Genomic DNA, 21,966 nt, shown 5'->3' with positions numbered 1-21,966 from the left:
ACTTGCACGCAGAGGATCTGCTTTCTACCTTATCCCGTTTGGATTGGCAACCTGCTAACCAATATCCACAAGAAGCAGAGGACTCTCTGTTGCTGGTTTTACTAGTCCAGCCAATAGAGCATGAACTTGTTCAAGTACGTACAATTGGAGCTTGGGAGTCGACAAATTTCTTCAGAAATTGGACACTCAACTTAACATTCTTAATCGGCGCTAATCATGGCAGCATCGCTTTGTAACTCGCCTTTGGCGAAGCATTACCCCGCCATACCTTTTGTTTCTAATACGTCGATTAGACAGAAATGCTCTTGCCAAAAAAGCCTATCAGATTCCCCTTTTCTTGGTTCAGAGCAACTTCGAATGTTGGTTTCCAGGACCAAAGCGTCGACTAAGGGGAGCAGTAGCAATAGAGTGCGGTATGTGCGTGTGGTGGCTTCGCTGGGAGGTTTATTAGGCGGGATTTTTAAAGGTTCCGATACTGGAGAGTCGACCAGGCAACAGTATGCTGCAACTGTTAGCACCATTAATGGATTGGAAGCGAAGATGTCTGCATTGTCGGATTCGGAACTGAGGGAGAAGACTTTTGTATTGAGAGAACGGGCACAACAGGGCGAAACTTTGGATTCTCTCCTTCCTGTGCGTGAAAATCATGATTTTTCTTTTAACGATTTCCCCTCTTTTCCTGGACGTATACGGACCCTCAAATTTGCCTTCCTGGAATTCTAGGAGTAAGACTGCAGGGTAGTTTAGGCAGAATTGGAAACTTGATATGTTTTCACTTGCTGCGGAGGAACAGGGGCAGCATAGGGTGGAAAATTTGTTACACTTTATTTGCTGCCTTTCATCATTCCCTGGAATTGATGGTGGTATAGCATGGGATAAACCAGTCCTAAACCGAAATGTTCGCTTGCAGCTTTTATTCCATAGTCTCAGTTTATTATATAATTATTGGTACAGATGATGTTGCTATGAAAAAGTGACACAATAATAATAATCATAATTTTGCAGGAGGCATTTGCTGTTGTGAGAGAGGCTTCAAAGAGGGTTCTGGGCCTTCGACCCTTTGATGTCCAACTGATAGGTATATCTTACGTGATTGTTGCAAATTTACATTTAGTTATAACTCAGTAAGTTCTGGTCATCTGAATTTCTGGTACAAAATCTTTATGAGAAGTTAGTTGTTAATGCAAACATCAAAATCTTCATTTTGGTCATAAATACTTCCTCTGGTCCTTCTTATAAGGGTCCTTCTTGAATGTTTACTCATTCCTTAATGTAAGTTGTTTCGACATTGTCTAAATCATTAACCTTTTTTAATAAAAAACGTCTTTGTCTGCAATAATTAAAAATGATCGGATAAAACCAGCAATTAATGAATTAGCTTCATTGGATGTGGGTAATTTTGGAAACGAAATTCAAATTTAAGACATTTTTAAGGAGGTCAACCAATTTTAACTAAATTCCTTTAGATGTGTGAGGTGGTTGATGGGCCCTTGTAAAAAGGACCGGAGAGAGTAACTGAAGTTCGTAGCAGGAACTTAGCAGCTGTATAAATTGCAGACTGTATGCCTCTTTTTTGGGGCCCTTTATGTATCCTTGAAGGGAAATTTTATTGCCTTTTGGAATTTGGGTGATATAGGTGGCATGGTTCTTCATAAGGGAGAAATAGCTGAAATGAGAACTGGAGAAGGGAAGACACTGGTTGCTATTTTGCCAGCTTATTTAAATGCTTTAAGTGGAAATGGCGTTCATGTTGTTACTGTCAATGATTATCTGGCTCGACGGGATTGTGAGTGGGTTGGCCAAGTTCCTCGCTTTCTTGGATTGAAGGTTGGCCTCATCCAGCGTATGTCTTATTCTTCATTTCCCCCTTTTCTTGTTGCATATTCTTTTATTAAAAAATCTAACTTGCTGATTTTTAGTCAGGACGATGTTGATTATTATTGTCCTTTTCATCGTCAGAAGTTGATTTTGTTGTTTGTCTCTGTTTACATATCTCAATAGAAGTCCATTCATCCTTGATGTGACTTGGCCTTCGCTTTTTAGGGGCTTCCCTACTCGCTTTAGTCATTGAGTTTCATTGTTATGGATAGCATTTTGAGCCTATATCTTTGTGGTATAACATGGCTTTATTTTTTGGGCAGAGAATATGACTAGCGAGCAAAGGAAGGAAAATTACTTATGTGACATAACTTATGTGACGAATAGCGAGCTTGGTTTTGATTATTTAAGGGACAACCTTGCCACGGAAAGTGATTCTTCCTTTACTTCATTTATTATATACTTGGTAATAATTAAATTCAACTCATTCATATGAATGCTGAATTTTTATTTTGTGCAATGTGCAGAATGTAGAGGAGCTTGTCTTAAGGGGCTTTAATTACTGTATCATTGATGAGGTTGATTCTATTCTCATTGACGAAGCTAGAACTCCTCTCATTATATCAGGACCTGCAGAGAAACCCAGTGATCGATATTATAAGGCTGCAAAAATAGCAGCAGCCTTTGAACAAGATATACATTACACTGTAAGACTGCTAAATCATGGTTATATTTGGAAATTCATCGTATCTATAGTTGATATCGTATGAAGGTTTATCAAGTTAATGCTCAGCTCACTTTTTGGTTGTTGTGTCTGTAAGAAAATTCAGTTGGTCTGCTTAATAGGTTTGATAGAGTTAGAAACCAAATGTGTTAAATTGATTATTAGGAAGAGATTTTTATAAGCAGAATGGAATGCTAATCTGGTGTTAGCTGTAAATTTGATCTTTACTGTAGTTTCTTTTCCTCATAAAATTGTATTGTAATGCTGATAATTTTGGCTGCTCACCTTAAGACTGTTAGCAAGGTGGTTCTTGTGTAATTTGATGTTGCTTAGCATGGAACAAAAACATAGTACGTTATTTAATTTTTTTCAGGACAGTAAAAGTAACTCAACATTTTGATTTTGCTTGATGGGTGGGTAAATGAAATCCAAGCATCGAGTTAAATTTTTGTCATGACTATAATTCATTTTGATTTGTGCCAAATAGAGTGGATGCGTGTTTATAGCCAGAGGATATTTGTAATCAAAATTTTCTTTTATTTAATTGTTCTTGTAGGTGGACGAGAAACAAAAAACTGTGTTACTCACTGAACAGGGTTATGAAGATGCTGAAGAAATTTTAGGTGTTAAAGATTTATATGATCCTCGAGAACAGTGGGCTTTGTATATCCTAAATGCAATAAAAGCCAAAGAACTGTTTCTTCGAGATGTAAACTACATAATTCGTGGAAAAGAGGTTCTAATTGTGGATGAGTTTACTGGTCGAGTTATGCAGGTATTTTGTTTTATAATCAAAATTTTCTTGGATTAACATTAGTCTCTGATAGTTAGGCTTGTTTTGATAAGGTATATTTGTCAGAACTCTCCGTGCAGCATCTAAGCAGTGAGCATATAAGTTGATTTTTTAGCTTGTTCTTGCTGGTGAATAAGATAATGGGGTACCTATGTGTTTAGATTATAAGACGGTAGCAAAACTCTCCTGGTTTCTCAAGGCTCAAGTTTTTTTTTTTTTTTTTTAAACTTGATTGGTAGGGTAGAAGGTGGAGTGACGGACTTCACCAAGCAGTTGAAGCAAAAGAAGGGCTGCCCATTCAAAATGAAACTGTGACATTGGCTTCAATTAGTTACCAGAATTTCTTTCTGCAGGTTGGAAAATATTACATCTGGATTGATTGAACCAATAATCATTTGGTAATTTATTTATATTTGTTACTACTGCAATCCTCGTAAATCTTTACTTTTGCAGTTCCCAAAACTGTGTGGAATGACTGGTACAGCAGCAACCGAGAGCACAGAATTTGAGAGCATTTACAAGCTTAAGGTTACAATTGTGCCAACTAATAAGCCTATGATAAGAAAGGTATTTTCTTGTTTGTCGTCTATACGAAGCACTTTATGCACTGTCGGTTGCTCGGGTGAAGTTAAACTTTTGGTAGTAATCCTTCCTCCACCCTCTTTTACTCATGCAAAGAAGGAAGGAGGGGTGGATGAAATCCCTTAAAAGTTATCCACTACTAATATTTGGAACCATTGCAACTCATTTCCATAGATTGTGTGCATGGTAAAAGTTGTTATATTAAATTATTTGATCTTATATCTCCTTATGTTGTCTTTTTATTTCCTTGGCAGGATGAATCTGATGTTGTTTTTAGGGCAACAAATGGTAAATGGCGTGCTGTTGTTGTGGAGATTTCTAGAATGCACAAAACTGGTCGTCCAGTACTTGTTGGCACCACCAGTGTTGAACAGAGCGATTCTTTGTCTGAACAATTAAAAGAAGCTGGAATTCCACATGAGGTGAGGTCTCTTTCGTTTTTGTGACAAGTCGTCAAAACATAAGAAGACTTATTTTCCAAATGAAACCTGATTTAACTGTAACTTTTGTATTAGTTTTTTCGTATAACTCTTGCCTAACTAAAGTTGAACCAAGTGTTGCTAACATAGACTTAGCACTCTCCAATGTGAAAGAACGTGCATATATTTTGATCCCATGACCTTTTATATCATTATTTTAATGAAATATGTATTGTTTAAAGGTTCTTAATGCAAAACCAGAAAATGTCGAGAGAGAAGCAGAAATTGTAGCACAGAGTGGTCGTCTTGAGGCTGTGACAATTGCTACCAATATGGCTGGTCGTGGGACAGATATAATTCTTGGTGGTAATGCTGAATTTATGGCAAGATTAAAGCTACGTGAGATGCTAATGCCACGGTAATTTTATTACTAGAGGCGTCATACTCTTGTAATTAGTCCTTCTTAGAGAATGATGCAACATTTCCTTCTTGAGCAGCCACGTTGCAATTTTAGCAGTTACCATCTTGAAAGGTTCACTGCATTTTTTATATGACCACAATTGCAGAGTTGTCAAGCCAGCTGAAGGAGTCTTTGTATCAGTAAAGAAACCTCCTCCCATGAAGACATGGAAGGTATGGAATTTGGTCGTCTTCTTGTTATAACTTTTCACCTTCAGCTTAATAATGCTGCTTTGAGAAGCCATAATTTAAAATATGTTCCTACAACTCAATATATATCATTTTCCAGGTGAACGAGAAGTTGTTCCCATGCAAACTATCAGATGAAAATACCAAGTTGGCCGAGGAGTCTGTGCAATTAGCTGTTAAAACATGGGGTCAGAGATCATTGACAGAGCTTGAAGCAGAGGAGCGCCTATCATGTTCTTGTGAAAAGGTGACAATATCTGACGATGATTAATTTCTGTCGAGCTAATATTAGAAACGAGAAAGCCTGGATGATGGATTTAGAATAAATGACAATTTTTGTCCCTTAAAGATACGAGCTTCTCAACTTGGTCCTTCAAAGTATAACCCTCCCTCAATAATATATTGTCAATAATTTCTGTCTCTCCATCCGTGAAAGTCATGGAGATAGCTTCTTCATTTGTTCCACCAAGAAAATGGTTGGTTGAAAAATGGAAATTATTGGGGGATTAAATCGAAAAGTTAGCTATCTTTAATTTTAGGGAGAGCAGTAATTTGTTCAAATTTTTTGGTCATTGGTGATCCCTCCTTCCTTACTCAAATTTATGAGTTTTCAATCATGCATAAACATAATCCTATCATCGATGTAGGGTCCTGCTCAGGATGAAGTCATAGCTAAGCTGCGGGCTGCTTTTCTGGAAGTTGTTAAAGAATACAAGGTCTACACTGAGGAAGAGAGGAAGCAGGTGAGCTTGTCACTTAACGGATGATTTTCTTGATTTACTTTGATGCATCTCTAATTATCGCATTGGCTGCAGGTTGTGGCAGCTGGTGGACTGCATGTAGTGGGCACAGAGCGCCACGAATCACGGCGTATTGATAATCAGGTTTACTTTGTCTTTGTTGGGGCAGGATGGGAGAATAACTGCTTGTACAGCCTTCCTATCCCCCTTTTTTTTTTTTAAAAATGAAGAAATAGATATATTTCTTGCCCATCCTAAATTCTCATGCCCTCTCCATCCTGACCTCTTACGAAAAATGATGTTGCCAAGGAAGCATATTAAAATTTTCAATTTGAATTCTTAAAGCTGCGTGGCCGAAGTGGGAGACAAGGAGATCCAGGAAGCTCACGCTTTTTCCTGAGTCTTGAAGATAACATTTTTCGGATATTTGGTGGTGACCGAATTCAGGTATTCTGGTGACTGCTCTTGGTTTTTGCTGCTACCTTTGATCTGATTGCTAAGACATTTTCAATATTGTGATTTGAAGGGTTTAATGCGAGCTTTCAGAGTTGAAGACCTGCCTATTGAGTCCAAGATGCTGACCAAAGCATTGGATGAAGCTCAAAGGAAAGTGGAGAACTATTTCTTTGATATTCGGAAGCAATTGTTTGAGTATGATGAAGTCCTTAACAGCCAAAGAGACCGTGTTTATACCGAAAGAAGGCGAGCCCTTCAATCCGAGGATCTCCAATCTCTTATTATTGAATATGCAGAACTGACGATGGATGACATTTTAGAGGTACGTTTTGCTCTAACCATTATTGCACGCCCATGGAGTTGTACCGTTATTACATCCCAGATCTGGAATAGTTCTAAGATCTGTATTCTTGTGTTGAGTCAGGCCAACGTTGGTTCCGATGCTCCAAAAGAGAGCTGGGATCTTGAGAAACTCATTGCCAAGATTCAGCAGTAAGTCGAACCTTCCTTCCCTGTTCATTTGAGGAACTTCGATTCTCCCCTTTTAGGCATATTCACGTATGATCGATTTGTTTAATCATCTTCGGTTGGGAAACCTGTAGTGCTCCATAGTAGCTCCTAGCTTGGCTAATGATGTGTTTAATCTGGCTAGTAGATTACTAACGGAGATAAATATTCAGATATTGCTACCTGCTAAATGATCTGAGCCCTGATTTGCTAACAAGCAACTGTTCAGATTATGAGGAACTACAGAATTATCTGCGACTTCGCGGCCGTGAAGCCTATTTGCAGAAAAGGGTGAGTTTATTCGATTACCAAATTTAGTTGGGATAATGATCAGCCCATCAATTGTTATGTAAAAGAAATTTACCCCATTTCGCCCTTAACTTTTCAAATGCTGCCACAGGAAATTGTGGAGGAACAAGCACCCGGGCTGATGAAAGAAGCTGAGCGTTTCCTTATATTGAGCAACATTGATCGCTTGTGGAAGGAACACTTGCAAGCACTTAAATTTGTGCAGCAAGCTGTAGGTTTACGTGGATATGCGCAACGGGATCCACTCATTGAGTATAAGCTTGAGGGTTACAACCTTTTCTTGGAGATGATGGCGCAGATAAGAAGGAACGTTATATATTCTATATACCAGGCAAGTGTGAATTTTGATAGTTTTAAGCGCTCCAGGTTTTTCCGCCTTGTTACAATTTATTAACCAAGGTTTTTCCATTTTCCTAATTTTCTTTTCTAATTTTGGCAGTTCCAACCAGTGCTGATCAAGCAAGATCAGGAAAAAATGGAGAAAGAAAAATCAGGTAAACCTAAAGCACGCAGCCGGGGAAATACTAACCCTGATCCAGTAAGCACCGCATAGCCTTCGACAGCGGGGCAGTTCCTATGCGAACGGAAGACATGCATCCAGATCCGGGGTTTCCATTGAGGCGTCTAATGGACTGGAACTACTTGTGAAGCTCTTTGAAGCTTGTTACTGTGAAGTAGATTTCTGATAGCTAGGCTGGTCGAACATTGAATGTAAAGTTTGCACAAAGGCACCTCACAAAATAGCATATAAAGAGATTATAAAAATGCTTAAAAATGGAGTCCGTTTTGGGGCCCATCTCAATATACAAAGCTTTCTGCCATTTAATTTAAAACAACGAAAAGAAAAGGCCACTTGCACCACAATCTACAACTCCGGTTGGAACCCCTCCCCCCCCCCCCCAAAAAAAAAAAAATTTACTGACTAAAACGTAGACAAATTTGATTCTCTGAACATGAATTCGGCTGGGTCTAAGGCATGTCAACTTTTACGTCAGGCTCTTGGACATCACGTGCATCAGATGTTTCAGCTGATTTTGGACAATCAGGTTCAACTCCATCCTGTTGAATGATTTTCTCCAAGAGTTTGTTGATCCTGTTTTCTCTTGCCTGCGTCCATTGTAAGAGAAATAATTTTATATCTAACAACATCATGACATAGGAGCAAAATCTAAATAGTGTAGGAAGAGGGCCATCACCTTAATACCAACAGCAATAGCAGTTCTCAGATTCACAAGTTCGCCTAATCTCAAAGAACCTTTCTTGTTATCTCTAACGAAGATCAGGGGCACTTTCCTTGAAGAAGCCAAGCTTGGCAAATGTTTTATCAGCCATCGCGGGTTACAGTCAGAAGCTACTAGCACAACCTGCACAACAGAATGCGATGTCTATTTTTGGCTTCTGTAAAAATCAAGTCAAAATAACATACCACTTTTGCCAGAACAAAGGTCATATTTGATCATGAGTGATAGATGCATTAATACCAATGAGTTACCCATGCTTAAAAAGGGTCAACTAAGAGAATTAAAATGTGCAATTAAAATATAGGTTGCCCCAGTGACATTCCATAATGGGATAAATGAACGGGTTAATAACGCGGTTGCTTCCAGCCAAAAAAAAAAAATATATATATATATATATATATATCGCCATTGCTTACTGAAAGGACAACATGCGCTATATACGAGAAAATAACCAAAAATAAATAAATTGATTATAAATTTGAAAAACAGAGGTGACCAACCTGAAGTTTGACTGAAGATGTTCTATTGTTGCAGCTGATTAAAGGAGAGAGCTGAGAAGAGCTTCGTGATTCAGTGCAAGGTGGCATGCGCTCAAGAACACGAGTTACATCATTGACGCCCACAGAAAATTTTTGCTGGCGGAATCACAACAAGGTTATATATCTATACAAATTTCATTCCAATATTGCTCATAGCTCTCAGCAGCTCGCCTAAAGTAATTGGAAGTTATACCTTTAACCATATTTTCTCTGGTAAAGAATTTCCATCAGCTGTTCTTGCTGATCCGATCTCCCTGTCCACCAGAATGTTCATTTTTAAAAAATCAATAGAATAAAGCATGTCAATTGATAATTAATCGATTAGAAATGCAGTTCAGTCCACAAATTGTTGAATATTCATTCCACTTCATTGAAGAACATCATTAAGCAAATGATGCTTGCAGATTAATTACACATACTATTATTTTATGAATATAACTGGAATCAAAATATGAAGCAAAGCATGTAGAAAAATGCTACCTATGAATCAACTGCAACAGATTGGTGAGACGCTCTCCTTCATAGCAGCTGCTGGAGAATGACAACAGCAGCAGCAAAACAATGGATAAAATGTCAAAACCCATTATAAGTACAGCAAACTACTAGTAGAATCGTACAATAGAATATTACTTCAAAAAATGACCACATACTCTTTTTCAGAAGAAGGAAAGGTTAAATTTGAGTCATTTCCAGGCTTCTTTGAAGCTCTGCAACTAGTTTTACGAGGCATGGTCTATCCCTCACGCTCCCTAGGTTTAGAATAAGACCAAAGCAAATCAGAAACATTAAGTGAAATGAAAAGAAATCAGGTCATCGGTAAGACGTCTGACCATGGTTGGACCATGAGATCAGCGCTCTTAAAAAAAGCAGAAAAAATTAGTAACCAACAATCTGCTGAAGCTTTACCAACCCTCCCTCGCCAATATGATGTCCTCTGAACTCATCATAGGTTATGTTTCATTTAGCATTTCCAAACTTATTTTAATCAATGGCAATACGATGATATAATAAATCATGAAGCAGTTCAGGATTCATTATCCAGAAAGCAACTAACCAAAGAGCCTGTTTCATATTCCAACATGAGTGAATTTCTCAAATATAGGGTGTGCCGCACGCGCGGTGGCTCTTTTGGAGCCTGAGCATTCACGCGATAGAATGGATTAGCCCGTATTGGCCCGCTCGACAGGGCTGGCCCATTCTAAGCAGGACTACCCCCCCCCCAACCCAACCCAAATAAAAACTCCAGAAGCAATGTATAGAAAAAAAATTAGTGTCCTCCGTCAATTATAAAACTGGCAAGCCAGTAACAACCATGAACTAAAATAACGGAGCAAAGTGAATGGCCAGAACCGGAAAACTTACTTCGTAAAGGAAGCCACGAAGAGCAGAGCGAGGGTCATGAGAGAATTGAGAGCGAGAAATGGTGAATCGAAGGAAGGAATAGGGAAATTGCGAGTCCTTTCTGAAATTGAAGCAAACGCCGGAAGAAACCCTAAGAAAAACACGAATTGAAGTGCAGAAACTGAATCTCCAAAAACTTGATGGAGATTCACTGAGGAGAGACTCAGTCCAAGTCGATGGAGAGAGGAGACCACGAGCAGATTGAGGACTGACCAACTGAGGACTGAGGAGACGGCTAGAAGCCTGTAGTGGCCGAGTGGAGGGTGGTCCGTGCCGCCGGGGAGACTGTAGAGTGAGGCTTCAGCCTTCGAGTTCGAGAGGCCGACTGTGTGAGAATGAGAGGGAGATAAGTGACGCTGTGACAGGCTGGTGGTGATGAAGGAAGAAGAGAGAGAGGCGATCCCTGAGAGCCAGACTAAGACACAGACGGCGGCGCGTTGTTAGGGCTAGCTGCCCCTTTCTACTTAAAAAAATGAAGTTAAATAATAAAACCAGTCAATTAATTTTTTATTAAAAAAATGAGCCAAACAATTGGATTAAAGTTAAATAATACAATGCTACCTGGTTTTAATTATAAGATCTCATTTGTAATTTAAAAACAAAGTATTATAATTAGAATTAGAAGTAGTATAAAAAAAGTTTATAATAATTAAAATGTAATATGATTTCCATTAAATTAAATATTTTTTGCCTGAAAAATATTTGTTATTTTATAATAAGAAACTAAATTTGTTCTTATCCAGAGATAAATAAATTTAAAAATCATGAATTGTTTTTAGAAAAGAGTTTGTTTTTAAGAACTTAACAATGCTATAAATAAATGTTAAGATAGCTCATTTAATCTTCTTACAAGAGTGGAAGATAAACCACTCCTTGTAAAAGATGTCAATTTTTGGCTTATTTGTTTTGATATTGGTGATTTATATAATGATATTGATTTTTTTTTTCATACTTTAAATTAAGAATGTCTGAAAAGTAATCTTGGACGAATTTATAACGTGTTGATGAATTTTTTCATCTCCACAGACGATTGAGATGTTTCTCCATATAGGATGCCCTTTCCTTCATCAAACTAAGGCGTGTCTTGTCTATTTCATAGATTATACTCCTCCGATTCTTAGCATAAAACTTATTTAACTAATTTGATTATATTAATGAAGTTAGGTAAATTAATTAATTATAAAAAATAAGAAAAACATCATAATCATCTTCTTTAATATTTTCTCTCCCTTTTTTATTTTATTATGGTTGAGGGAGTATCTACAGGAGTGACTTAGGAAAAATTGATAAATATAAGAAATAAGTTCTATATTTAGAACTAAAATCAATTCAACAATTAGATTCTATATTAAGCAGCGGAGAGGTACTACTTTTCTTTCCGGTTTAAATTACATCGAAACACATAAAAAATGAATGAGAAAATAGCGTACAGAAGAAAGCACAGATAGAACTGAAAAAAAAAAAAAAACATGAAAATTAATAAAATAAGTCAATAAGTGTTCATAACATGAATAATGCAATCCTTCAGAGAGATGGATATGCCATGGGATCGAAGTCCAAAGTGAACATATGGTGGACCTTCGTCTTCCTCTTTATGAAAAAGAGCCAGGTTAGAGTTTTTTTTTTCTTTTTGGGGAAAAACAACAGCCCTCTGTAAAATTAGTTTACTGGGCACGAAACGTTATCAAGAAAGACGAGTTGATGTAGCGATGCATCCTCCATCGTTTATGTTGTTATTAGTGCACGGAGGTCATGTTGTTATTAACATTATTGCTGGGTGTGATCCATCTCCACGAAGCTTCTACTTAGTTCACACTTGTTGTGGTTAAAAAGCCCACTGAATTTTTTGGCGGGGGGGGGGGGGGGGGGGACCTGTATATACAGGCTATGCAGATGGTAGTAAAAACTAAAAATCCATTGATTTTGTAGACTTTATTTTATACCGATCCTGCCTGAGGAAGGATATGACAATGAGGGAGCAAAATTTGTGGGGAGCTGAGAGACAGAATGAGATTGGATTAGGTGTGATCCTTCATTTTGTCAGCAATCGTATTCATTATGCTCAAATGTCATCATTATTAATCATGCATTAAGTTAAACAATGTCAGGAGAGCTTGTTTCAAAACAAAGGAAGACAGGAAAACCCAGAAAACTAGCTGGCATTATGATTGTTCTGATCCCATGTCCCAATTAACGTAACAAAAGCAAAAAGTCATTCCCAGGTCAACAATCCAAATCAAGGTTGGAAAATAATAATTTATGAAACCATGTAATTGAAAGTTGCAGCCAATTGAACTGTTTAACTGATGATTGCGCATAGGATACCTGACTCTGAAACCTTAACTTCAGGATGTTGCACATGACAGAGAATGGGGTTATGACCTTACTTTGTGTCTCTGATGTTGTCTGTTCTCGAACCTTATCCCCCTTTTCGTAGACATATTTTTCCTTAATAATCGACCATTAGTACCATGAGTTGATGAAATATTTCACTCCAAAATCCAATATAAGCCTTCACTTTTCTTACTTAAAAGCATTTTGGCGGCCTTTTTGGGTCCTTAATCCACGCTCATACTGCGCTCCGTTTGATTGAAGTTCAATTCTAGGACTTGTGTTTGTGCTTTTCTCACATTTCTCACTCCCACCCCCCCTGGCGGGTCCTCCCGACTCTGCTAATTTTAGTTCCGTCTTAACCTTACAAGTGAGTTCCGCTTTTCAATAATTCCACAGCTTGGTCACAACTTGAGCCTTGTAAATTTGAGTCATGGGATTGTGCAATGGTAGCTGGCAACTTATTCCGCAGCTTGGTCGCATCTCACAATGTGATTGAATGAATTAACATTAAGTGGTTCAAATCGCAATGAGGAAGTCTTTATTTATAGAATAGATATGAATTCTTTAAAATTTAGACCACCGTGTAGTATGTGATGAAAGCAATTTTCAATTATCTTTTCGTTTGTGATGATGATAAATAAAAATTATCAGGTTTACAAATGCATCGTTTTAGTTTGAAATCTTTTTGCCCCCTAATTTCTTCCGGGTCACTGAGAGACTAGTCTAGTTCATATTGTTTTTTGTTATTAATATAAAAACTAATTGACTAATTTGAGTATATTAATAAAATTAGTTAAGTTAATTATTTGTAATAAATAGGTATTATTTTTTCTAAAATATCATCACTAATTATGCGTATTGGCTATAATTATCATTTGATGAAACATTTAATATGTATAATTATTATAAGGATTATTTTGAGAAAAATAGATAAATACGATAAACAAAATAAATTAGAACCTTATATTTAGAATCAAATTAAAAAATAAACCAACTCTCATGTCAAGAATTGGAGGTAAGAATAGTTTACTACGGAACAATTTTACTCCTCTCCCTAGCAACAAAAAAATGAGAGTCTCATGGGAAGGAGCAACTTTTGGCGAACACGAGTAAGAACGTTGTATGCTAACGTCATGATTATGGTGACCACCCAATCTTGTCCTGAGATATAGTTAAATGATATATGCACAGTGCTAAAAATAATATGCAATTTCGGAAATTTTATTTTTATTCATGAATAAACGAATGGCTTGCTTTGGCTGCCTGGAGGGAAATGCCCACGATCCATGATCTGTAAACTGTGTCAAACGGAAGTGAATTGTTTTTTTATCCTCTGGGGATGAAGACGACCGTAAACGACGAATCCAAATGTCATTTATTATTCACTGGTTGGCCAATATACGACGACGTTAAATTCGGTCCAATCACAGATTAAACCCCAAGTTTCCATTTAGTTTTTTTATTAAAAAAAAATTTGCCAGCATCGTTTCAGTCACCCGTCGACAGATACCGGAAAATAACAGCCGTTTCGTAGGTACACGACGACGTTTCATTGATCAAGTCTTGTGAATCATATGACTTCCCTGACACTTCCACTTCCCCATGATCAGAAACCGGTCTCACTTTTTACGGTTTTATTTGTCTCTTCCCTACTGTTCCTGACAGTTTTTGATCCCTTGATGCGTTTTCGTTTGTTAGCGTTAAGATTTACTCAAGGTGAAAAATAATTCAACCCCCCAATAATACTCTGAGAAGAAAAATAAAATCAATAAAGATTACATTACAGTTTGAAAAGGATAGATAGACCCGCTGGCGCAAATGATTAGCAGTGAAAGTAGTCTCGACGGAGTTTACGAGCTAGAGATTGGATTGGAAAAAAAAAAATTAAAGGGAGAGACAGAGAGACAGGTTGCTCCATGCAAAGCTAAATTCAGTGTAAGCCTTTTACCTTACAACCTGAGATTGCCTCCCAGAATCGAAAGTCACTGTCAGTGATGGGGAAATTGGCAGCTTAGGGGTTCATACCGTAGAAGTTCCATTTTGAGAATCATTGTGCTGCTGCCCCTTCTTTCAGAGTTGTTAGCTTTCTGGGTTTCTTCCATTTTCGGAGACAGAGGCATAAGGAAGAAGACAGAGTATGATAGAGAAAGAAAGCGAGGGGAGGGACATAGTGAAGGTGTTTAGAAGCAAAAGGGGGTCCTACTGCTAGATTTTTGGCGGGCAGGAACAGTAACATTCAATGATTTTACTTGGTTGTGGTGGTGGCTATCTCAATGACCCATCTAATCACACCTGCATATTGTTGTCTTCCTGGGAAATTCGATCATAAGCTATACCTCTTGTTCCACTTCTCCTGCTTTACCCTTCTTTCCGGGCTCTCTCTTGCCTCCAGCCCTTTTTCACGAGGGGGCGGTTTTGGAGGCTGCTGAAAAAAGCTATCTGGTCAGGTTTTTGGGGCAAAAAGGAAAGCCGGATCCTAGTCATATGAGCAGACCTTCAAGAGTAAGTTCTTCTATAATTTCCTGCTCCCTCCCCCTCCTGATCTTTCTACATTCTCCGTTACTTCCTGCAAAGCTTGGTAGTGCAGTAAGATCTAAAGCAGAATTTTTGGAGGAAGATCAAAATACATGAACACCGACTTTGAAAGTATTTGTAATAACTAAGTTCTGTAAAGATCTGGGTTAGCATAGTGGAAAACTAGGTGATGATTATTTCTCTGCTTTTGCTCTTTTGAGAGATTTTCTTGCTTCATTAACTTTCTGGCAAAATGTAGCTGATCGGCACAGATTTTTAACCCTTTGATTTGGGATATCACCTGATTACTGTGAGCAATTCTGTCTAGGTCGGACCATATTGTTTAAGCTACTATTCACATCTTCTCTCCGTCCCCTTAAGATCCCCAGCCAGAGAGAATGACTGATGGTGGAACATTTGTGTTTCAGCTGGCGAATGTGCTTCTGGTACTTGCATTGTTCATCAGTTGCAGCTCATGGACAGTGTGGAGCAGCTCACGTTGCAAGCATACGAACTCAGAGGAGCTTCGACCTCACAGTGTCAGCATCACCGAATTTGGGGCCGTAGGAGATGGCGTCACTCTCAATACAAAAGCATTTCAGAATGCCATCTTCTACCTAAATTCATTTGCTGACAAAGGCGGAGCCAAGCTCTTTGTCCCTGCTGGTCGGTGGTTAACTGGTAGTTTTGATCTCATCAGCCACCTAACTCTGTGGTTGGACAGTGATGCTGTGATTCTTGGATCAACGGTAGGTCACACTTTGTAAATAATAACATGATGCGATGCAGGAAAAAGGAAGTTTAATTTAGTATAACTACAACTCGCCTTTGTTGCGCAAGCTTCTTCTAAGAAAATCGAAAGTAGAAGTTATCTTCAAGCATGGATACAATGCTAACAAGCTCCGTTTCATGCTAATATTAATCTTTGAGCAAGCTATGTTATTGTAATAGACAGGAGCTGAATGGCATATCCTGCTTGTTACAGGACTTTAAGGATTGGCCAGTTGTTGACCCGCTCCCATCCTATGGCCGAGGGAGAGAGTTACCAGGTGGAAGGCATAAAGCCCTCATATATGGCCGCAATTTGACTGATGTCATCATAACAGGTTAGCATATACTCATTTTAACATTCTTCTCTACCAAAAGATAAAGAAAGAGGACCCTTGCCCAACATTTATCATCCTAATATGTGTGTGGTTATGGTTCTCTGGTATCATTGATACAACAATAAAGGTAATAATGGAACTATAGACGGTCAAGGCAGTAGCTGGTGGAACAGCTTTTGGAGCAAAACCTTGGATTATACACGTCCTCATTTGGTGGAGTTGATGAATTCAACTGGAGTTCTTATATCTAATTTAACCTTCTTGAATTCACCGTTCTGGACAATTCACCCAGTATATTGCAGGTTTGTGCATAGAAGGACTGAGTTTAGGTTTCCTTCCTGATTTGCTGAACTTCGGTTTATTCGTTAGCATTTTAAAAATGTGCAATAGTAAAGCTTTCATTATTGGGGGGGAATATGAGACTGTTTTTCTGGATGAACAGCCAAGTTACAATTCGGAGTGTCACGATCATTGCTCCCCTTGATTCGCCAAATACAGACGGGATTGATCCGGGTGAGTTCTACTTCCCTGTGCTCCAAAGTATTATCCTTTATATAATTGTCAGCTGACAAGTTGTCAAACCAAAATCCTAAAGTCCAGTGGTTGATATAGCTTGGATGTTCAAGACGAAAAAAATATGCTTGGATGTGGATATCTGTCATGAAGAGAAAATTTCACATGAGCTGCACATTGGTCTAGATTTGGGCAATTTAGGAAGAAAAATGCTAGTTATTCATATAATATGATTAAAAGAAAATGAAATATTGTGTAAAATACGGCAGACAGATCTTGTCCCTTCCATTTTATCTTATTACTACGCAAAGATATGGAAGAATTCTTACAATTTTAAATGTGTGCAGATTCTTCTGATCATGTATGCATTGAGGACTGTTATATAAGCACTGGTGATGATCTGATAGCAATCAAAAGTGGGTGGGATGAGTATGGCATTTCATTTGGCCGTCCCAGCAGGGACATAATCATTAACAGGCTCATTGGAAAAACTCAAACAAGTGCAGGGATTGCTATCGGAAGCGAAATGTCTGGAGGTGTATCAGATGTTCATGCAGAAAACATTCATTTTTTCAGCTCTTACAATGCAATCAGAATAAAAACATCTCCTGGAAGAGGGGGTTATGTTAGAAACGTGTACATTTCTAACATGACCTTGTCTAAAGTAGACATCGCTATCAGATTCACTGGTCTATATGGGGATCACCCCGATGACTCTTTTGATCCAAATGCTCTTCCTGTCATAGAAAGGATCACTATCAAGGACGTGACAGGAGAACAGATTGAACGCGCAGGCCTCATGGAGGGTATAAAAGAAGACCACTTTATGAACATCTGCTTATTCAACATTACTCTCAACGTGAGCTCAAGATATCCATGGAACTGCTCTTACGTTCAAGGATACTCTGACTTGGTCTCCCCAAAAACCTGTGAACCTCTCAAGGGCAGAATATTCCCTGAGCATTGTTCAGACTGTTATTATTTGTCAAGTCACTTGCGGAGTACGAGTAATGAACATAGAGGTGCTTGGTTGATGTCTGGGTAAAATTAAGGAAATTTATAGCATTTGCTATGACAGTTCACTTACAACTGAAATTTGATTGCTGCCTTTTTTCAACAGGAAAAATTTCTCCTGACATGAGTTGATTGGAGTTGCTGATCTGTGGTTGGTTATGGATCTGCGAAATGATAATACTTGAGAGATGATTGTTTCTTGTAACTTGTGTGCAGTGACAATAATTGAGTGATGTGTCGGAAATAGGAAGTGAATGATTTGTTTTTATATGTATTGCGTTTCTAGCTGCATATGCCTCCCCCCCCCCCCCCCCAAAAAAAAAAAAAGAAAAAATATTGAAAATTGTATGCTTCCATTGATTCGAGGATATTGGAGAATTCGCCGCGGAAGACCGAGGCGGGTGCTTCTTGGCTTTTTTGACAATAATTATTGTTAGTTGTTCATTATTCTCTAGAAAACGGAGGAAGGCACAGCAATTACACAAAGCCTAGCTTAAGATAGGGATCCAAAAGCGAAGTTTTAGAAAGATTTTAAAGATGTGAAGTGAAGATGACAAGATTACCTTGACATTACAGTGAATTGATACAATGGAACATACACTAGCACTTGCAATGACCAGAATTACCCCATGTATAAATTATAATAATGAACATATCAATGGATCTTTCTCAAAAGCTGAGAACAAACTTTCAAAATACACTATCTATACTGGGGATGGTTCACTTCCATCCTTGCTTATAACCGAGCATAGAACCTGCTTTGAAATGTGTGTTTCAAGCTGTCGCGATACACTTGTTAACTTCAAATCAAAACTGCTCCTGTATTTGTACTGGGGAGAAGCCAGTATGTTAAAGGCTGTCGCTGACCCAGAAAGTCTCCTTCTTGGGCTTGACAACCTGCCTGGTGATCCTGGAACCCTACCCTTAAACATGAAAGGACTAGAATCAGACCCCATGTTACCCATACTTTGATCCGCGTGCATCAATGGGCCGTGTTTTGTCTCCAGAGGTAAGGGTTTCAATGGATTTTGCACCCCAAGTGACTTTTCTTTCGCAAGCCTTTCTCTGGCCTTCTCGGTTGCTAGTAGGGCCTTCTCTTTGGTCAGCTTTATGAGTTTCCATGGGTTTATGTTGACATGGAAACTCGGTTTAGTTTCAGTTTCTCCTTCAATTCTCGCAGACAATCTACGGGAACCCTGAAATTTAGCATGGGCTATTCTGTTAGGAGGAATCAGGATTACAGAAAAATAAGGAAGACTAATGTAGGCTATCTGATTACCTACCTGATTCATTCGCTGCCCTTTGCATAGAACCCTCGACATCACAGTTGGCTTTTCAGGGGAATCAAAATCAATGCTCTCGTCTGAAGAGAAATCAGAATCATCCATTGAATCTAGTTCCAGGACTTGGTTCTGTTCTTTCATTGCCAGGATGTAGTCATAGGTTCTCATTCCCTACAACATCAAACACTGAACGGGTCAACAGGAAGAACATTCTATTAAGAGAATAAGTATGTATTGTTTTTAGCTTATTAGAGAGTCAGTACTCAGTTAAAGAAAGAAAACCACCTTTCGTATCAGAACCAGATGAAAGAAGAAAAGTTGTCCCAGTGCTGCTGAACTATAAGCTGTCAGTAAAACTAGCAAAACCTGTAGCATTGCGAGGGGTTCAAAGAAAATTAAAAAGGAATGTTCGATTTAACTTGAAATTCTAGTAGAAAAATCCAAAATACCCCCAAAAAAATTCAGATGACTCTTACACATATAGTGGCAAGAACTCCTCTTGGAAACTCTACATGAAACTCTCTCTCAAGCTCCTTTTCTATTCCATTCTTATCTGCAAAGCACCTGACAAATATAGCAATTGCACTTCCCCCTTCGATGATTAACTGTGAATGCGACAGGTGATGAAGGAGAAGTTTTATCAATGTAATTCAAACATTGTTTAATCTGAAACAGAAACAGACTATACCACTGACCATTAACAGGACGAAAATCATAAGAAGAAAGAATGCTGTGTAGTTCCTCTTCCCGACGCAGTTATTCAACCACTAGGGGAAAAAGAAGAAGAAGAAGAAGACCAATTATATCTCGACAATCAAAGTGTGAACTACTCCTCCATACAAAATAGAAATTCACAAATGCCAGTACTCACTCTGCAATGATGGTCAAACCCTTCAACGCAGCGGTTGCATGTCCTGCAGTGCTTACTGTGCTTTTTCACCTGAGACACAGATTAAAAAAAAGTTTTACTTCGTGGAATGCTTTAATGAAAATTGTTTGATTAGGGAAAGCTTTCAAAAACGAACAACAAGGAGTTATTGGAAAACCTCAAAATCACAAAGCAAGCAAAATGAGATGTCATCGTCTTTCAGATTGGGTGCAATGGCATCATCTTTCATGACAAGTGGAAATGGGAGCAAAGGCTCCATTTGGGTACTTGTCTTCCACGGATCTAGGTACTTCCTCTTGATGAATGTCCTAAGCATCTTCCTTTCAAGCCTTCTGAAAAATCTTATGATAATCTGTCCCAGCATAAACCCATAATTTAGCTTGGAAATTCCATTAGACTTTACTTTTTTCTTCTTCCTAAAACTGGTTCTGTCTGTTGGATCAATTGCGGTACACCTAATGTACAGAAGCATAACGGAGAATGCCTGGGGAAAAAGAAAACAGTTGGTGAGTCTTATGTGAGTTCTAACAAAACTGAGGTTAAAGATAAAGGTCATTTCCGAAATTGTGTGCAGTAAATTACCACACAGGAATATATCACGTTCATCACAATCTCCGCTGTTCTATTTCCAAAGAAAAGCCCCAGGAAAGTATAGAAGGCCGCGACCAGGAAACTGTAAATTGCCATTCCCACATACTGCGAGATTTCCAGCCACAAACGTTAGCTCAAATTCACGGCTTTTCACAACCGGGCATTTGGTCAGGAATAAGACAATTCAAATAAAGAAGTTTACATTGAGAAAGCACAAAAGGTTCAAAAAAGACAATTGCGTTTTACATCAACATGCCATGAATTACAGCTACAGGTAGTAAAATTGGTATTCTGTGAAGTGAAATCCGGCTGCGAGATTCAAGATTAAATCGAGAGAGAAAAAGCTGAACGGAGTGGGATACCTGTAGAGGGTGTAGAGGACGCTGCCAGCCATGGTGTCTCATGATCTATGTGAAATCTGGAGAAAATAATCAGATCCAAGCCCAGATTCTGAAGCAAATATGCTTAGTTACTTCATTCATTCAAGAAGAAGTCAAGTCATGACCTTCAAACTTGAGAGCAATACCCCAGCCTCAACGGTCGACCAGCTCGCTTTTTCGAAATTGAACGGCGCTCTATTATCCAAGGGTTAGCAGATCCAACGGATACGAGCTTTCTGGAGCTTATCAAGACTCCCGAGATAGAATATGTGGGGCCCATTCTAAGAATGCATTCGTTCCCCCCCCACCCCAAAAAAAAATACACGAGGTTCGCCGCTTTGACAGACTTGCCGAGTCATGTGGGCCACATTGATGATGGGCCCTTTGTTGTTGGCCCAGATGGTTGCTAGGAAATGTAAAACCAAATGGTTATTATGATTTTTAATATAAGAACTAGTCAAAAAATTAAATTTAATTCTAAATATAAAATAATAATTTATTTTGTTTTTTAAATTTATAATTTTTTTCAAATTTTTTTATTAATTGTAAGGAATTAAGAGATAATTTCAGTGCATGTGATCAGATATGTTGGATTAAAAAAGTTAATACACATTTGTTAAAAATAAATAACTTAAAAATTTTCTTAATCTCTCCAAATTAATAACCTAATTCTCATGTCAAAGACCAGAGGTAATATTACACTTTCGACCCTCTATGATTATCACGTGTCTAAGAAAATGTAATTTGATTACATTTATTACATCCGTCCTGCATATATACGATGATACAGTAATTATTTTGCTATTTGGATTAAATAGAAGGGACTAGATACTTCTTAAATAAGGTTATGGATTCAGATTTTGCCAACGAGAAAAAATCATTTTAAGAGAGTTACCTCATTTGGAACAAAATTATACTCAAATATGAATTAATTGATAATGCCATATACCAGTTACTTGCACAAAAACGAAGTAATTATTATAGTAGTATATAAAACTATATTGTAGCAAATTATTCATAATTTTTATAAATTTATGAGTATAATTATAAACACATACCTGACAGAAAAATGATTTAAGATTTTATAATTGATATATTGTTTTCAAAGTATATACAGTGCTCGTGAATTTTCATGATATATTTAATTAAAAGAAAAAATAATAAT

General features: G+C 38.0%; 4 protein-coding genes across 6 annotated transcripts; 2 read left to right on the top strand and 2 right to left on the bottom strand.

Moving 5' to 3' along the window:
• Window positions 1–67: 67 nt before the first annotated feature.
• On the top strand, window positions 68–7,825 carry LOC114728271 (protein translocase subunit SecA, chloroplastic). Of its 2 annotated transcripts, none has more exons than XR_003738656.1 (20): window positions 68–633; window positions 1,006–1,078; window positions 1,637–1,843; window positions 2,142–2,245; window positions 2,346–2,525; window positions 3,099–3,317; window positions 3,575–3,688; window positions 3,789–3,902; window positions 4,172–4,339; window positions 4,579–4,754; window positions 4,903–4,969; window positions 5,085–5,231; window positions 5,632–5,727; window positions 5,800–5,868; window positions 6,070–6,171; window positions 6,251–6,502; window positions 6,605–6,672; window positions 6,836–6,978; window positions 7,088–7,327; window positions 7,436–7,822. XR_003738656.1 is itself a non-coding variant. In XM_028915149.1 (20 exons), exons 1-20 carry the CDS (start codon window positions 217–219, stop codon window positions 7,547–7,549), a joined length of 3,045 nt encoding a protein of 1,014 aa, XP_028770982.1. In that variant the 5' UTR covers window positions 70–216; the 3' UTR covers window positions 7,550–7,825. The 2 variants fall into 2 exon arrangements, 1 of the variants encoding a protein (XP_028770982.1); XM_028915149.1 differs by having other exon boundaries at window positions 70–633; window positions 6,861–6,978; window positions 7,436–7,825.
• LOC114728276 (uncharacterized) lies at window positions 7,738–10,645 on the bottom strand. 2 transcript variants are annotated; one of them, XM_028915155.1, is made up of 7 exons: window positions 10,139–10,645; window positions 9,427–9,525; window positions 9,257–9,304; window positions 8,970–9,030; window positions 8,738–8,872; window positions 8,193–8,360; window positions 7,738–8,103 (listed from the first exon to the last, which is right to left on the bottom strand). In XM_028915155.1, the coding sequence occupies exons 2-7, from the start codon at window positions 9,504–9,506 to the stop codon at window positions 7,966–7,968; spliced, it is 630 nt and encodes a 209-aa protein (XP_028770988.1). In that variant the 5' UTR covers window positions 9,507–9,525; window positions 10,139–10,645; the 3' UTR covers window positions 7,738–7,965. The 2 variants fall into 2 exon arrangements, with proteins under 2 accessions (XP_028770988.1, XP_028770989.1); XM_028915156.1 differs by lacking the exon at window positions 10,139–10,645 and adding an exon at window positions 9,607–9,625.
• Window positions 10,646–14,299: 3,654 nt separating this feature from the next.
• On the top strand, window positions 14,300–18,082 carry LOC114728269 (probable polygalacturonase). Its single transcript, XM_028915148.1, has 7 exons — window positions 14,300–15,013; window positions 15,454–15,774; window positions 16,011–16,131; window positions 16,259–16,433; window positions 16,574–16,644; window positions 16,992–17,666; window positions 17,765–18,082. The coding sequence occupies exons 1-7, from the start codon at window positions 14,996–14,998 to the stop codon at window positions 17,788–17,790; spliced, it is 1,407 nt and encodes a 468-aa protein (XP_028770981.1). The 5' UTR covers window positions 14,300–14,995; the 3' UTR covers window positions 17,791–18,082.
• Window positions 17,942–20,974, bottom strand: LOC114728267 (protein S-acyltransferase 18). Its single transcript, XM_028915144.1, has 9 exons — window positions 20,784–20,974; window positions 20,413–20,526; window positions 19,988–20,314; window positions 19,813–19,881; window positions 19,637–19,708; window positions 19,418–19,546; window positions 19,227–19,307; window positions 18,942–19,112; window positions 17,942–18,854 (listed from the first exon to the last, which is right to left on the bottom strand). The coding sequence occupies exons 1-9, from the start codon at window positions 20,823–20,825 to the stop codon at window positions 18,363–18,365; spliced, it is 1,497 nt and encodes a 498-aa protein (XP_028770977.1). The 5' UTR covers window positions 20,826–20,974; the 3' UTR covers window positions 17,942–18,362.
• Between the last annotated feature and the right edge of the window lie 992 nt (window positions 20,975–21,966).

This window comes from Neltuma alba, unplaced genomic scaffold (genome assembly GCF_004799145.2).
Source record: "Neltuma alba isolate B1F8T4 unplaced genomic scaffold, ASM479914v2 tig00012529_pilon, whole genome shotgun sequence".
Classification (NCBI taxonomy): Eukaryota; Viridiplantae; Streptophyta; class Magnoliopsida; order Fabales; family Fabaceae; genus Neltuma; species Neltuma alba.
This window is presented reverse-complemented; position numbering and strand designations above follow the sequence as displayed.

Bases quoted from the DNA above. Each gene is read 5' to 3' on its own strand.
- LOC114728271 (XM_028915149.1), top strand. From the start codon at position 217: ATGGCAGCATCGCTTTGTAACTCGCCTTTGGCGAAGCATTACCCCGCC. The intron at 4,755-4,902 runs GTAATTTTATTA...CCACAATTGCAG, and splicing joins CGTGAGATGCTAATGCCACG to AGTTGTCAAGCCAGCTGAAG. The intron at 5,232-5,631 runs GTGACAATATCT...TCATCGATGTAG, and splicing joins TATCATGTTCTTGTGAAAAG to GGTCCTGCTCAGGATGAAGT.
- LOC114728276 (XM_028915155.1), bottom strand. From the start codon at position 9,506: ATGCCTCGTAAAACTAGTTGCAGAGCTTCAAAGAAGCCTGGAAATGAC. The intron at 9,031-9,256 runs GTAGCATTTTTC...TCTGGTGGACAG, and splicing joins CTGTTGCAGTTGATTCATAG to GGAGATCGGATCAGCAAGAA. The intron at 8,361-8,737 runs GTTGGTCACCTC...TCTGTTGTGCAG, and splicing joins CATCTTCAGTCAAACTTCAG to GTTGTGCTAGTAGCTTCTGA.
- LOC114728269 (XM_028915148.1), top strand. The intron at 15,775-16,010 runs GTAGGTCACACT...TGCTTGTTACAG, and splicing joins CTGTGATTCTTGGATCAACG to GACTTTAAGGATTGGCCAGT. The intron at 16,434-16,573 runs GTTTGTGCATAG...CTGGATGAACAG, and splicing joins ATTCACCCAGTATATTGCAG to CCAAGTTACAATTCGGAGTG.
- LOC114728267 (XM_028915144.1), bottom strand. From the start codon at position 20,825: ATGAGACACCATGGCTGGCAGCGTCCTCTACACCCTCTACAG. The intron at 19,882-19,987 runs GTTTTCCAATAA...TCTGTGTCTCAG, and splicing joins GCTTGCTTTGTGATTTTGAG to GTGAAAAAGCACAGTAAGCA. The intron at 19,308-19,417 runs GTAAGAGTCATC...GCAATGCTACAG, and splicing joins GAGTTCTTGCCACTATATGT to GTTTTGCTAGTTTTACTGAC.